This window comes from Ranitomeya variabilis, chromosome 7 (assembly GCF_051348905.1).
Source record: "Ranitomeya variabilis isolate aRanVar5 chromosome 7, aRanVar5.hap1, whole genome shotgun sequence".
Taxonomy (NCBI): Eukaryota; Metazoa; Chordata; class Amphibia; order Anura; family Dendrobatidae; genus Ranitomeya; species Ranitomeya variabilis.
Window position 1 is genome coordinate 240,076,343 of NC_135238.1, and position 16,222 is coordinate 240,092,564.

Here is a 16,222-nt window from a genome sequence, read left to right on the forward strand (position 1 = left end):
TTGATACCTTTTAATGGCTAACTGAAAAGATGGTAACAAATTACAAGCTTTCGAGACTACACAGGTCTCTTCATCAGGCAAAGACTAATAGAAATTCTGAAGAATCACATATTTATGCACAGCACAGAAATAATGCCATAGATAAGACAGGTGACGTGAAGCAGAACTACCATTATGTGAGTGATAAACAGTTGTGTCCATAAATATTGGAACAGTTCATAGATAAGGAGTGTGAATGTTTTATGGTCCTCTGATTGGGGTCTGGTTCTGTGTTATGATGCTCCCACAAGGTCTGAGGAGCAAATTCCTTAATTGATGTAAAAATACACAAATCCATGCAACACATTCATTCCTGCACTGAGAATGTCAAAGGTCATCATCAGCTTATAAGAATCAAATCTCATGTGGTCGCTGTAGACTTTTCTTGCACATTGGATTTCTATACCGCCGGGACCAGGGCGGCTCCGTGCGCTGATGACCAGCTAAGGAACCTGGACATAACGGGGTGAGCTGAACATTTGTCTTTACATTTATGTCCCTTCCTAGACTCATTTGCTGAGGTTCCTTTTGGTGCATTTTATGATACTTGTGATCAGACACTTTGTATCCGCACATTATTAACATTGTGTCTTTTCATCCTCAGATCTCACAGGTTCCTCCAGGTTCTCCTGACCTTCATCCTTTACATCTTGGCCGGTCTAAAGGTTCCTGATAATTACCCCTCACATCTCCTCTAATGAGTGGAAGCCTCCTGGGGTTGGTATTGGCCCCTGGTGGAGGGCAGGACCCTGCGGGTGAATCATTCACCAGAATTTAGGTGCTGAAAAGTGTGATGATCGGTGGGGTCGGGGCACATTCTGCCAGGAGATCGCAGCGCACAGGATCCAGCTATGGGCGAAGGAGGCGACGTGTCCTCAGGTAGATCCCTCTCCTTCTCCTCCCTCCCCCGCGCAGTCACCTTTTAGGTCTCTCATGATTTAAAGTTTGGGACAAACTTCCCAGAACTTTCTGCGTCTTCGCTGATGATTGTCACATCGGATATGTGTAGGGATGTTGGTTGCTGAGCGCATTGTCATAAGTTCATGTGTTCATCTGGGGGTGTTCTATTGCCTGGGGGTCTCTGTCTCTTTATTTTTTTACAATATATTGAGAAATATTGTTACATTTTTGCAGATTTTGTTCATGTCAGTCGGCTATGTCTCTGCCCAGAAGCAGTTGTCATTCAGCTTTCCCAGGCTTCTGCCATACAAGACCCAGGGAAGGATTAGTCATAGTCACACATGATCGCCTGTGCCCCCAGTTCCAGGGTGGGATTTGTGGGGTCTTCCTGACACTGGTGGTGACCTGAGATGAGGGGCTGCTTCCATTAGTCTGCAGCTGTAGGATATAATTACAATCTTATTCCATCTTTGGGATAATCCTAATGACGATCAGCGCCAAGAGCCGGGGCCAGGAAAGTGTCTGATTATCTGGGGGCACCTGAGCGTCCGCACCCCTCATACAGACAGGAGTCTCAGGGCAGAAGCCCCTCTAAGCCACAAATTGTGATGGTGAGACCCTGATTCCCCGGGCGGCCTTCTCATAGCTTTGCCTGGTTTTGGTGATATTTGGGGGGCTACTGATCCAGATCCTTAGGGGTTTCATGCTCTTTTGTCAGTTGTCTGAATGGCAGATTTGACAGTGAGATGCCCCCATATTCCTTCATCACCAGGAGGGGCTTCCATCAGACTATGCCAGAAATGCCTGACATGTGCCACCCCCAACAGGAAGCACGGGGGTCTAGGGGCGACCCCCCATTCACTGACTCCCATCCACAGCATTCTCCACTGAAGTCTATGGGCGAAAGAGCTGAGTCCTGCTTGTGCGGGACCCCCATCCTCTCATTAGTGAGGGTCCTAGATGTGTCACACGTGTCAGTATAGGGGTGACCCTCACGATAAAAGCCAATATTTAATAATGTAATTTGCCGACGATCTCCCCCACCCCCTGTAATGTGTAACGTCCGTCTGATCACCCCCTGGGACGACACACGGGGGTTATGCGCCTGATTCACAGCTTTTGCCCACGTACAGAGCACATTAATGGTCGCTCAATTCCTGGTTTACAACCTGATAAACTGCAGATTATAGATTATTCTGTATAACCGCTCCATAACCTGTTATTATAGGTCGCCGTCAGTACACTCTCCTAGCAGCAGGGGGCGATCACAGGCACCTGCAAATACACAGGGGGGCTGCCAGGGGATAAGGAACCATTGAGGGTCATGCGGACGCCGGTATTTTCGGTCTGAGTGTGGTCGGACATAACATCAGATTGCACTCGGACCAGTGTTATTCTATGTGACCGCGCACAGGACCGAGTCTCTCCGGGAAGAAAATCGCAGCGTGCCCAATTTGCATCTATAAATCGGATCGCACTCGACCATGCAAGTCAATGGGTCAAACAAATCACACTTCAGTCTGATGACATCGGAGAATAGTCTGATATTTATGGGCTGGCGGGATGGAGAAGATGCAGAAAACGTAGCTCCATGTTCTCCTGAGAAAATCGGATCACACGGTGATTAGCATAATCGTCCCGATTCTCTCGCACCGCTGTGCCCCGGCCTTAGTACAATGGACCCTCATTATCCGCTCCTCGTGCTCCAGCGACAACGATGGAATCCTGGGAAATCCTGGTGGATTCGGGGCAGATCGACCCCAGAATATCTGATGTCTGTAGGGGCTCGTTCCCACCATCGTTCTCTCTGTAAAAATACTGACGTCACGCCAACAACTGTCGACAATGTTATCCTATGGGGCTGTACACAGGACTTGTTTATCACAGACAAAATCTGAACCCATTTGAGTCTATGGGACTGTAGAAAAAAACGGATCCCACCCGGATGACACGTATAAGATCCAATGTATGACAGATACACTGCAATTCTACATGAGAAATGGTACTTGGTCTTATAGGCGTTAACTAAAAAGAGGTTGTACGCGGATTGTATCCTGACCACCGTATAGATGTAAATCAGACTCTTATTTTTTTCATATGTTCGTGTGTACCCCTCCTGAGATCCAAATTACTACAATAAGATACAATGTAAATACAATATATTCAGATAGATACAATGTAGATACAATATATACAGATAGATACAATGTAAATACAATATATTCAGATAGATACAATGTATATACTATATACACACACACACATTCAATGTAGATACAATGTATAGTTAGATACTATGTAGATACAATATATTCAGATGATACAATATACACAGATAGATTCCATGTCGATACAATGTATACAGATAGATACAATGTGAATAAAATATATAAATATATACAGTGTAGATACAATATCTTCAGATAGGTACAATTCAGATACAATATATTCAGATAGATATAATGTAGATACAATATATAGATAGCAACAATGTAGATACTATATATATACAGATAGATACAATGTAAATACAATATTTTCAGATAGATACAATATAAATACAATATACACAGATAGATACAATATACAGATAGATACAATGCAATATAGATGCAATATATACAGATAGATACAATGTAAATACAATATATTCATATAGATACAATATATACAGATAGATACAATGTAGATACAATACAGATAGATACAATATATCCAGATTGATACAATATATACAGATAGATACAATGTAGATACAATATAGTTAGATACTGTGTAGATACAATATATTCAGATAGATATGATATACAGATAGATACAATGTATACAGATAGCTACAATGCGATATAGATACAATATATACAGAGAGATACAATATACAGATAGATACAATGCAATATAGATACTATATATACAGATAGATACAATGTAAATACAAGATATACAGATAGATACAATGCGATATAGATACAATATATACAGATAGATACAATGCGATATAGATACAATATATACAGATAGATACAATGCGATATAGATACAATATATTCAGATAGATACAATGTAGATACAATATATTCAGATAGATACAGATAGATACAACAGATACAATATATACAGATAGATACAATGTAGATACAGATAGATTAGGTATATTTACACACATAGAGCAGATACAATGGTAGGAGACAGAGCCGACTCCAGGTGTTCATGGGCCCCAGGTAAAAGAGTCTCAGTGGCCCCTTTACCACATACCATGATTCATGATGCACAGATAATATAGGGATAGTACAATGCCAAAGATTTCACTTCTTACATTACATGAGTGCTATCTATGGTAAATTCTACAATAGCTCAGAAACCAGCGAATCCTGGTCCTGGCAGCGCACAGTGCGGGCGCTGGGGGGATTCCAAAGTTTTCATTTTAGACCGGACAGTATAGTCCTCCATACAGAGTTATGGGCACCACATAGTCTTCCATACAGTATTATGGCCACCACATAGTCTTCCATACAGTATTATGGACACCACATAGTCCTCCATAGAGTATTATGGGCCTCATATAATGCTCCATACAGAATAATGACTCCATGTAATCCTCCATACAGTATAATGACTCCATATAGTGCTCCATACAGTATAATGGTCCCATATAGTGCTCTGTACAACATAATGGTCCCATATAATTCCACATACATAAAAAAATTAAACACTCACCTCTCCTCATTCCCCGCAGCTCCGGTCTCCTCAGAGTCTTCTGACTCTCTGCACAGAGGCCGCGCTGTATTGCTGTCATTGCGCTCTCTGCCCTCAGACATCACAGAGGGTCAGAAGAGGCTGAATATACCAAAGCTGTGGGGAACGGTGAGTATTTAAGGAGGGCTGGAGCCGGGCTCCCCCCGACTCACGAGCCACATACCTTGCCGGTGCCCCCATTTGTCCAGGGCTCTGCACTTGCCCGGGTATCCTGGGTGGTGTCGCCGGCCCTGGTCACAGATCCACCAGACATAAAGTATAGATAGAATCAGACACAAGGAACTGCTGTAGAAACACAATGTAGCTACATATATTCCACAAACATACTTTACAAATCGATACAATCCAGATACGAGCAAAAGCCTCATAATGTGACTGGTGCAGTGTGGAACAGCGGGATTCTGCCTGGAGAAGCTGGAGGTCACTAGACTACAGACCTCACTGATGATGAGATCTGCATCCCCCCTAAGTGCTCCCCAAACCCACCCAGAAATCGACTCTGCCCTCCAGCATGGCCGTTCTACCAGCACCTCGCTTCTACAGTGACCTTGAGTGACGCCAATACCTACTCTGCAATTACATAGGTATTAAATACTGCCGACATGTCAGGATCTGTCCTTCTGCTCATGTCCATTAGTCCTCTGGGGGATCCAGGGACCCCCTGTAGATATAACCGACGTTTAGAAACATTTGTCACATCCCTGCGGCCGCACAGACGTCTCAGTGGGCGATTTAGTGTTAGTCATTCGCAGGCAGAACGGGGCTCTGATTTGGGAGATTTTCCTGCATTTTCCTTTATGCCCAGATTTTTATTAGTGACAAAAACCTGACTGTCACCTCCAGGGCAGTGTGAACAGGAGCAAAGCAGCGGCAGCTATATACAATGTACCAGAGAGGCTGCCCTCTATCGCATGTCAATGTGACCAGCAATACGCAACTCATGGGCCCCATGTGAAAGCTCCAACGGGGCCCCCAAATGTTGTAAATCTTTAATAACAAGTCTTTCTATAGGCCAAAGGGACTTTTAGGGCCCCCTAGGCCCCAGGGCCCGCGTGCGATTGCAACCCTGCACCTGCTGTAGTTACACCCCTGGCAATACGGCTTCTGAATATTAGGAAAAAAATGAGACGCTTCGCATAACATTTGGCCAAATTATATCAGATATTCATTCGTGTCATCGTCCCACCAAATATTTATTATGGGCAATTTGCGGCCCAGTACAAGGAGGGCGTCAGCGCTGAACAAGTCCAATGTGACCTTCTCCTGCCTCTTATCTCTGAACCTGAAGAAGCCTCAGCTAAAGGTCACATGGAGATATGGAGATGTCACAGGACAATATCTCTTAAAGGAGCCACGCACTATAAAATGAGCCACCCCCAAATCAACAGCTGAGCCTCATCTCCTCTGTGGACAATGATTTACCTGTGTCAGAAATGTCAGAATCTTCACTGCATCTGGGTGGAAAGGACGATTCTTATTTCTGTAAGATTTACATGTGGCCTCTAGGGGGCGCAGAATCACTGGAGATTTAAAGGGACAGGAGACTGAGGTTTATCAGCTGATAGCTGTGCTCCGTATGGAGCCTGCAACAAGCTGTCAGTTGTAGGACACAGACATGCAAGCTGTTGTTCTGTGTTATCAGCCCTGTGGCCATCACATCTCTGAATCCCGCTGCACATGTGAGGCACAGGAGCTGCAGGGGTTAACAGTGGGGTATAGCATCTAATGTGGGACAACTGGTCCATGATGGGAGGCCGGCAGCACCAGATATTATGTGTCCCGGGTCCTCACAGACATTCCTAGGAGATAGTACTAAATCTTCAAGACCCCTGACAGCAGATATTGGGGGTCCTCCAGCAGCTGAAACTGTTCGGCTACATTCCCATCATGAGCTTTTGGTGAGTTTTTGATGTTGCAAATTTTCTGCACCTATGAAGTAAAACAGGCTACTTGCATTTCCCAAAAATACTCAGAATAAAAAAAATCGCCAAAAACGAATCGTGTGAACCTAGCCTTATTACTGTCAGACATCTGCAATCTCCTGTCTGGGGTCAGCATGCCTAAAATAGAGGGATGCCTGAAGAGGAAAGGGTTAATGTCCCATAGGGATCTGGGAGCCTGGTAAGGAAGGGTTAATGGTGCAGGACCCAGGAGGTGAGGCAGCAGGGAGGAGGAGGAGACCTGAGGGGTTAACGGTGCAGGACCCAGAAGGTGAGGCAGCAGGGAGGAGGATACCTGAAGGGTTAATGGTGCAGGACCCAGGAGGTGAGGCAGCAGGGAGGAGGAGGAGACCTGAAGGGTTAATGGTGCAGGACCCTGGAGGTGAGGCAGCAGGGAGGAGGAGACCTGAAGGGTTAATGGTGCAGAACCCAGGAGGTGAGGCAGCAGGGAGGAGGAGGAGGAGACCTGAAGGGTTAACGGTGCAGGACCCTGGAGGTGAGGCAGCAGTGAGGAGGAGACCTGAAGGGTTAACGGTGCAGGACCCAGAATGTGAGGCAGCAGGGAGGAGGAGGAGACCTGAAGGGTTAATGGTGCAGGACCCAGAAGGTGAGGCAGCAGGGAGGAGGAGGAGACCTGAAGGGTTAATGGTGCAGGACCCAGAAGGTGAGGCAGCAGGGAGGAGGAGGAGGAGACCTGAAGGGTTAATGGTGCAGGACCCAGGAGGTGAGGCAGCAGTGAGGAGGAGACCTGAAGGGTTAATGGTGCAAGACCCAGGAGGTGAGGCAGCAGGGAGGAGGAGGAGGAGGAGGCCTGAGGATGAAGTTGGAGGAGTTTAGAGAGCGCAGCTCTGCAGCTCCGCACCATGTCTGGCCACATAGATGACTTGTTCCTTCTTTCTCCCCCAGGACAGAAAAGCGGAGTGAAGAAGTTCTTCTCCAAAGAGTCCAGTCCCACCAAGAAAGTTCCGGTAAGTGGTTGTCTGATGTCCAGAGAGTATGAGAGCATTCAGGGGTTAAACTGTAGTTGCCCCTAAACTGTGACTCCCCAGAGCGGACACCCTGCTGCGCCAGGACCACCGCACATTTCTGCCTTTACTTCCTATATCTGATTCATCACAAAGTAAGAGGATTAAAGGGATCAAATGCAGAGAATGTCTGATAACAGAGAGAACAGAACGTTCCGCATCTGCTACTCCTGGGAGTACTCTCATCATTGTATCTACTACTCCTGGGAGTACTCTCATCATTGTATCTACTACTCCTGGGAGTACTCTCATCATTGTATCTACTACTCCTGGGATACTCTCATCATTGTATCTACTACTCCTGGGAGTACTCTCATCATTGTATCTACTACTCCTGGGAGTACTCTCATCATTGTATCTACTACTCCTGGGAGTACTATCATCATTGTATCTACTACTCCTGGGAGTACTCTCATCATTGTATCTACTACTCCTGGGATACTCTCATCATTGTATCTACTACTCCTGGGAGTACTCTCATCATTGTATCTACTACTCCTGGGAGTACTCTCATCATTGTATCTACTACTCCTGGGAGTACTCTCATCATTGTATCTACTACTCCTGGGAGTACTCTCATCATTGTATCTACTACTCCTGGGAGTACTCATCATTGTATCTACTACTCCTGGGAGTACTCTCATCATTGTATCTACTACTACTACTCCTGGGAGTACTCTCATCAATGTATCTACTACTCCTGGGAGTACTCTCATCATTGTATCTACTACTCCTGGGAGTACTCTCATTATTGCATCTACTACTACTACTCCTGGGAGTACTCTCATCATTGCATCTACTACTACTACTCCTGGGAGTACTCTCATCATTGTATCTACTACTACTACTCCTGGGAGTACTCTCATCAATGTATCTACTACTCCTGGGAGTACTCTCATCATTGTATCTACTACTCCTGGGAGTACTCTCATCATTGCATCTACTACTACTACTCCTGGGAGTACGCTCCTCAATGTATCTACTACTCCTGGGATACTCTCATCATTGGCACGTGGAGGCCACACACACTACTGAGCATCATGTCCTTGTTTTGAGGCATTTCCACTCAAGTTGGATCAGCCTGTAACTTCATTTTCCACTTTGATTTTGAGCATCATTCCAACTCCAGACCTCCGTGGGATATTAGTTGTGATTTACATTGATCATTTTTAGGTTTGAGGGTATGTTTCCACGTTCAGGAAACGCTGCGTGTTTGACGCTACGTAGAGCCGCTGCGTCCAGATGTTACAGCATAGTGGAGGGGATTTAATGAAATCCCGTCTCCACTATGCATTAAAAGACGCAGGCGGCAGACCCGCGGAAACGGACATGCGGTGCGTCTTTTCAGAACGCAGCATGTCCTTACAATGCTGAAACAACGCAGGTGACCTGCCAGTGACCTCAGGTGCAGATTTGGTCAGGATTTTACCTGCGTAAAATCCTGACCAAATCCTGAAACAATCCTGAACGTGGACACATACCCTCATTGTTCTCGACACATTCCACTATGTAATGAATAAAGATTTACAACTGGAATATTTCATTCAGTGATATCTAGGATGTGCGATCTTAATGTTCCCTTTATTCTTTTGAGCAGTGCATATATAGTCAGTATATAGTATATATAATCAGTATATAGTATATAAAGTCAGTATATAGTCAGTATACAGTATATAGTCAGTATACAGTATATATAGTCAGTATACAGTATATATAGTCAGTATATATAGTCAGTATACAGTATATATAGTCAGTACACAGTATATATAGTCAGTATATAGTCAATATATAGTATATAATCAGTATACAGTATATATAGTCAGTATACAGTATATTAGTCAGTATACAGTATATATAGTCAGTATATAGTATATATAGTCAGTATACAGTATATATAGTTAGTATATAGTATATATAGTCAGTATATAGTATATATCGTCAGTATATAGTATATATCGTCAGTATACAGTGTATATATAGTCAGTATACAGTATATATAGTCAGTATACAGTATATATCGTCAGTATACAGTATATATCGTCAGTATACAGTATATATAGTCAGTATATAGTATATATAGTCAGTATATAGTATATATCGTCAGAATACAGTGTATATATAGTCAGTATACAGTATATATAGTCAGTATACAGTATATATAGTCAGTATATAGTATATATAATCAGTATACAGTATATATAGTCAGTATACAGTATATAAAGTCAGTATACAGTATATATCGTCAGTATACAGTATATATCGTCAGTATACAGCATATATAATCAGTATACAGTATATATAGTCAGTATACAGTATATATAGTCAGTATACAGTATATATAGTCAGTATATAGTATATATAATCAGTATACAGTATATATAGTCAGTATACAGTCAGTATATAGTATACACTCACCGGCCACTTTATTAGGTACACCATGCTAGTAACGGGTTGGACCCCTTTTGCCTTCAGAACTGCCTCAATTCTTCGTGGCATAGATTCAACAAGGTGCTGGAAGCATTCCTCAGAGATTTTGGTCCATATTGACATGATGGCATCACACAGTTGCCGCAGATTTGTCGGCTGCACATCCCAAAGATGCTCCATACAAGGCAGGATGGATCCATGCTTTCATGTTGTTTACGCCAAATTCTGACCCTACCATCCGAATGTCGCAGCAGAAATCGAGACTCATCAGACCAAGCAACGTTTTTCCAATCTTCTACTGTCCAATTTCGATGAGCTTGTACAAATTGTAGCCTCAGTTTCCTGTTCTTAGCTGAAAGGAGTGGTACCCGGTGTGGTCTTCTGCTGCTGTAGCCCATCTGCCTCAAAGTTCGACGCACTGTGCGTTCAGAGATGCTCTTAGGCCTACCTTGGTTGTAACGGGTGGCGATTTGAGTCACTGTTGCCTTTCTATCAGCTCGAACCAGTCTGCCCATTCTCCTCTGACCTCTGGCATCAACAAGGCATTTCCGCCCACAGAACTGCCGCTCACTGGATTTTTTTTCTTTTTCGGACCATTCTCTGTAAACCCTAGAGATGGTTGTGCGTGAAAATCCCAGTAGATCAGCAGTTTCTGAAATACTCAGACCAGCCCTTCTGGCACCAACAACCATGCCACGTTCAAAGGCGCTCAGATCACCTTTCTTCCCCATACTGATGCTCGGTTTGAACTGCAGGAGATTGTCTTGACCATGTCTACATGCCTAAATGCACTGAGTTGCCGCCATGTGATTGGCTGATTAGAAATTAAGTGTTAACAAGAAGTTGGACAGGTGTACCTAATAAAGTGGCCGGTGAGTGTATATTGTCAGTATACAGTATATATAGTCAGTATATAGTATATATAGTCAGTATACAGTATATATTGTCAGTATACAGTATATATAGTCAGTATATAGTATATATATAGTCAGTATATAGTATATATAGTCAGCATACAGTATATATAGTCAGTATATAGTATAGTCAGTATACAGTATATATATTCAGTATATAGTATATATAGTCAGTATACAGTATATCTAGTCACTATGTAGTATATATCGTCGGTATATAGTATATATAATCAGTATATATAGTCAGTATACAGTATATATAGTCAGTATACAGTATATATAGTCAGTATATAGTATATATAGTCAGTATACAGTATATATTGTCAGTATACAGTATATATAGTCAGTATATAGTATATATAGTCAGTATACAGTATATATATTCAGTATATAGTATATAGTATATATAGTCAGTCTGTTTCCCTCCTATATGAGATGCTCTCTGTCTCTTGCTCTTTGCAGACATTATGTGGCACCAACTACCCGCTGAGTATTCTCTTCATCATCGTGAACGAGTTTTGCGAGCGATTCTCGTTTTACGGCATGAAAGGTGAGTGTTGCCCCAGAACGAGCCCCGTCCTCTCCTCCCGGGGCCGCAGCCTCCCATCACCTCCCATCACCCATGGGACAATAAAGAGAAGATTCCTCCAAAGTTCCATAAGCCGGGCGATGTTCTCAGCAGCCGCCTCCACCCAATCTGTCTGGGTCTTCAGTGGTTAAAAAAATCCGAACCGCGGCAGCAGATCCTTCATCACCACGTGGGGGCGAAGCTTCTGGAGCCGTGAAACGTTATATATATATATATGTATATAATGTATAGAATGTAAGGTCTGAGAATCCCTATAATTTCCGGGGATTTATTTATTTTATTTATTTTACTCATTTATATAGCGCCATTAATTCCACAGCGCTTTACACACATTATTGGCGCTGTCCCCGATGGGGCTCACCAGGGCCCGACTTAGCCCAAAAGGCGCCCTGTGCGAGACTGCAGGACGGCGCCCCCCCCCCCTCCAAACTTTGAAAGAAAACAATAACTCTTTAATATTCACAACAACACGTTTACTTAGAAAACTTGTGTTTCCCTGCAAAACACTTGAAGAAACACTAATATTGCAATAACGGGAATTATAAAGTGCTTTAAAGCGGACCAAAAGGAAAAAATGACGCTTGGTCCAAAGCCATATGGGCTGACAGCCAATCAGAGTGCAGAGCGGCGGCCTGCAAGGCCAAACACCGCCACACCATGACCAGATGACATATTACCACCACAGTGATCGAATAATATCAAATACAAGGAACGAATACCACAACATCATGACCAGACCACATATTACCACCACATAGTGACTGAATACTACAATACTGATCAATAATAAAAAAACCCACAATACTATCACCATAAGTGCCATTATACACAGGAGATCTGTACTTAGTATGCAGCGTCTGTGTATAGGTAATACAGTGATCACCGGTGACATACACAGGACCTCAGTATATAGTATACAGTGTATAGTGTCAGTGTATAGGTAACACACTGACTCACCAGTGACATCTCTAGGTGAAGTCCTTCATCTTTCATCCCGCACAGACCGCCATCACTTCATCCAGCCAGGGCTCATCTCTGCAGGAAATAACACAGTTATCTCGAGTTCCACTTGCAGAACACATTACTTAATTTTCCCAACTTCTACATTACACCACATGAAGAAGGCGACATAGTGTCACTCTACACAGTAATAGGACCGCCCCCCATTTAAAACAGTATACTCAAAAAATAAAATAAATACATCACTGCAGTAATAATATCCCTTAATTAGCCCCTATGGTAATAATATTCGCCATCCTGGCCCCCGTGTGTCTCATTCCTGGCTCCAGCCATATATTCTCCCATCCTGCCCTAATGAGTATCTATCCTGCCCCATATGATCTTCCCATCCTGCCCCATCTGTCTCCATCGTATCCATCCTGCCCCATCTGTCTCCAATCCTGCCTCCAGTGTCTCCAGTCATGACGCCATGTCTGTCATCCTGCCCCGTGTCTCCATTCTGCCCCTGTGTCAAGCATTCTGCCCGTGTCCAGCATTCTGCACCAGTGTCCAGCATTCTGCACCAGTGTCCAGCTTTCTGCCCCTGTGTCCAGCTTTCTGCCCCAGTGTCCAGCTTTCTGCCCCAGTGTCCAGCTTTCTGCCCCAGTGTCCAGCTTTCTGCCCCAGTGTCCAGCTTTCTGCCCCAGTGTCCAGCGTTCTGCATCAGTGTCCAGCGTTCTGCCCCTGTGTCCAGCTTTCTGCCCAAGTGTCCAGCGTTCTGCCCCAGTGTCCAGCGTTCTGCCCCAGTGTCCAGCTTTCTGCCCCAGTGTCCAGCTTTCTGCCCCAGTGTCCAGCTTTCTGCCCCAGTGTCCAGCTTTCTGCCCCAGTGTCCAGCTTTCTGCGCCCGTGTCCAGCTTTCTGCCCCAGTGTCCAGCTTTCTGCCCCCGTGTCCAGCTTTCTGCCCCCGTGTCCAGCTTTCTGCCCCCGTGTCCAGCTTTCTGCCCCAGTGTCCAGCTTTCTGCCCCCGTGTCCAGCTTTCTGCCCCCGTGTCCAGCTTTCTGCCCCAGTGTCCAGCGTTCTGCCCCCGTGTCCAGCTTTCTGCCCCCGTGTCCAGCTTTCTGCCCCCGTGTCCAGCTTTCTGCCCCAGTGTCCAGCGTTCTGCATCAGTGTCCAGCGTTCTGCCCCAATGTCCAGCGTTCTGCCCCCGTGTCCAGCTTTCTGCCCCAGTGTCCAGCTTTCTGCCCCAGTGTCCAGCTTTCTGCCCGTGTCCAGCTTTCTGCCCCCGTGTCCAGCGTTCTGCCCCAGTGTCCAGCGTTCTGCCCCCGTGTCCAGCGTTCTGCCCCCGTGTCCAGCGTTCTGCCCCCGTGTCCAGCGTTCTGCCCCCGTGTCCAGCGTTCTGCCCCCGTGTCCAGCGTTCTGCCCCAGTGTCCAGCGCTCTGCCCCCCCTGTGTCCAGCTTTCTGCCCCGTCTCCAGCTTTCTGCCCCAGTGTCCAGCTTTCTGCCCCAGTGTCCAGCTTTCTGCCCCAGTGTCCAGCTTTCTGCCCCAGTGTCCAGCGTTCTGCCTCCCTGTGTCTAGCTTTCTGCCCCAGTGTCCAGCTTTCTGCCCCAGTGTCCAGCTTTCTGCCCCAGTGTCCAGCGTTCTGCCCCAGTGTCCAGCGCTCTGCCCCCCCTGTGTCTAGCTTTCTGCCCCAGTGTCCAGCTTTCTGCCCCAGTGTCCAGCTTTCTGCCCCAGTGTCCAGCTTTCTGCCCCAGTGTCCAGCGTTCTGCCTCCCTGTGTCCAGCTTTCTGCCCTGCCCCCCCCCCCTCCTGATCGCCGCTCTCAATAATAATTAAAAAAAACAAACAAGTTCTTCTTACCTGACCGCGATCCTGCTCTATCTGCTTATCGGTGGGGGCGGCCATCTTCCTGAGGCCGCGCGTGCGCAGGTGGAGTGCTCTGCTGCCCGGGGCTTCAGGAAAATGGCCGCGGGATGCCGCGCATGCGCAGATGGAGATCGCGGCGGCCATTTTTCTGAAGCCGAGAAGCGAACAGCCAGGTAAATTCTGCGCCGCCGGCGACCCGCCCCCCCGCATTGTGCCGCCCCCCGCATTGTGCCGCCCCCTTCCTACGCCACTGCCAGGGGGGGCCCGATGACCGGGGGCGTGGTAACCGGAACGCTGGCAGATGGAAATTTTAGAAAACGGCTGCCCCGTACCGGGTCGTACCGGCTGAATCCCACCCCTGATTGTGATGTAATGTGACATTAATCTGCTGAGCTCAATAAATGCGCCCCTTGTATGCTAACGAGCCTTGGCGCCCTGTGCGGCCGCACAGGTCGCACAGGGCAAATGCCGGCCCTGGGGCTCACAATTCCCCCGGTCCTGTAACCCCATACTGTCTTTGGAATGTGGGAGGAAACTGGAGAACCCGGAGGAAACCCACGTAAACACAGGGAGAACATATAGACTGCTTGCAGATGTTGTTCTTGGTGGGATTTTAAATCAGGACCACAGCGCTGCAAGGCTGCAATGCTAACCACTGAGCCACCGTACAGTGCTAACCACTGAGCCACCGTACAGTGCTAACCACTGAGCCACCGTGCTGCCCGGGATCCCTATGATGTCTGGTCACTAGATTGGGGGCCCAGAGGAGTCACAGGACACATAAAACGTTTACAGAAAGTAGAGCTGTAAACTTTGTGTGACATCTTCATCGCCCCCAAGTTGCGCCCCCCTCGGTACATGATGTCCCCCAACAGCCCCGGCTTTGTACTGACTTTTTTCATTGGCAGAATGTCCTTGTGCGACCTCTGAGTAATCAGATGATCACAGTTCTCAGCCAGATCCTCCATCCATGTACACTGTGCACACAGCACCACGCGCCCCCTGCACCGCACCCCCTCTGCACCGCGCCCCCCCCTCCGTGCACATTCCCCCCATGCACACTGCACCGCGCCCCCCCTCCGTGCACATTCCCCCCCTGCACACTGCACCGCGCCCCCCCATGCACATTCCCCCCCCATGCACACTGCACCGCGCCCCCCCATGCACACTGCACCGCGCCCCCCCTGCACACTGCACCGCGCCCCCCGTCCATGCACATTCCCCCCCATGCACACTGCACTGCGCCCCCCCATGCACATATCCCCCCATGCACACTGCACTGCGCCCCCCCATGCACATATCCCCCCATGCACACTGCACTGCGCCCCCCCATGCACATATCCCCCCATGCACACTGCACCGCGCCCCCCCATGCACACTGCACCGCGCCCCCCCCTCCGTGCACATTCCCCCCCTGCACACTGCACCGTGCCCCCCCATGCACATTCCCCCCCATGCACATTGCACCGCGCCCCCCCTGCACACTGCACCGCGCCCCCCCTGCACACTGCACCGCGCCCCCCCCTCCGTGCACATTCCCCCCCTGCACACTGCACCGTGCCCCCCCCATGCACATTCCCCCCCATGCACATTGCACCGCGCCCCCCCTGCACACTGCACCGCGCCCCCCCTGCACACTGCACCGCGCCCCCCCTGCACACAGCGGGGAGGGCTGAGATGTCAGTATTTAGGTTAATAATGACTTTCTCCCAGAATCGAGGTCAGCAGTCTCATTATACACCAGGAATGTTCTGCAACTTCCCAGCAGACTTTGGGCCGATTCATTAAGACCAGCGGCACGGGCAGTAATGTGAATGGTGGACGTGGAAG

General features: G+C 47.1%; 1 protein-coding gene across 2 annotated transcripts in view; it reads left to right on the forward strand.

Annotated features, from left to right (window-relative positions):
- Positions 1 to 781: 781 nt before the first annotated feature.
- SLC15A2 (solute carrier family 15 member 2) overlaps positions 782 to 16,222 on the forward strand; it is a 49,455-nt gene continuing 34,014 nt past the window's right edge. The window contains exons 1-3 of one of the 2 annotated variants that reach the window (XM_077273303.1): positions 782 to 918; positions 7,542 to 7,603; positions 11,464 to 11,551. In XM_077273303.1, the coding sequence (XP_077129418.1) occupies positions 891 to 918; positions 7,542 to 7,603; positions 11,464 to 11,551 (178 nt within the window). In that variant the 5' untranslated portion in view covers positions 782 to 890. Of the gene's footprint in view, positions 919 to 7,483; positions 7,604 to 11,463; positions 11,552 to 16,222 lie in introns of those variants that run through there. The other variant, XM_077273301.1, reaches the window with a different exon arrangement.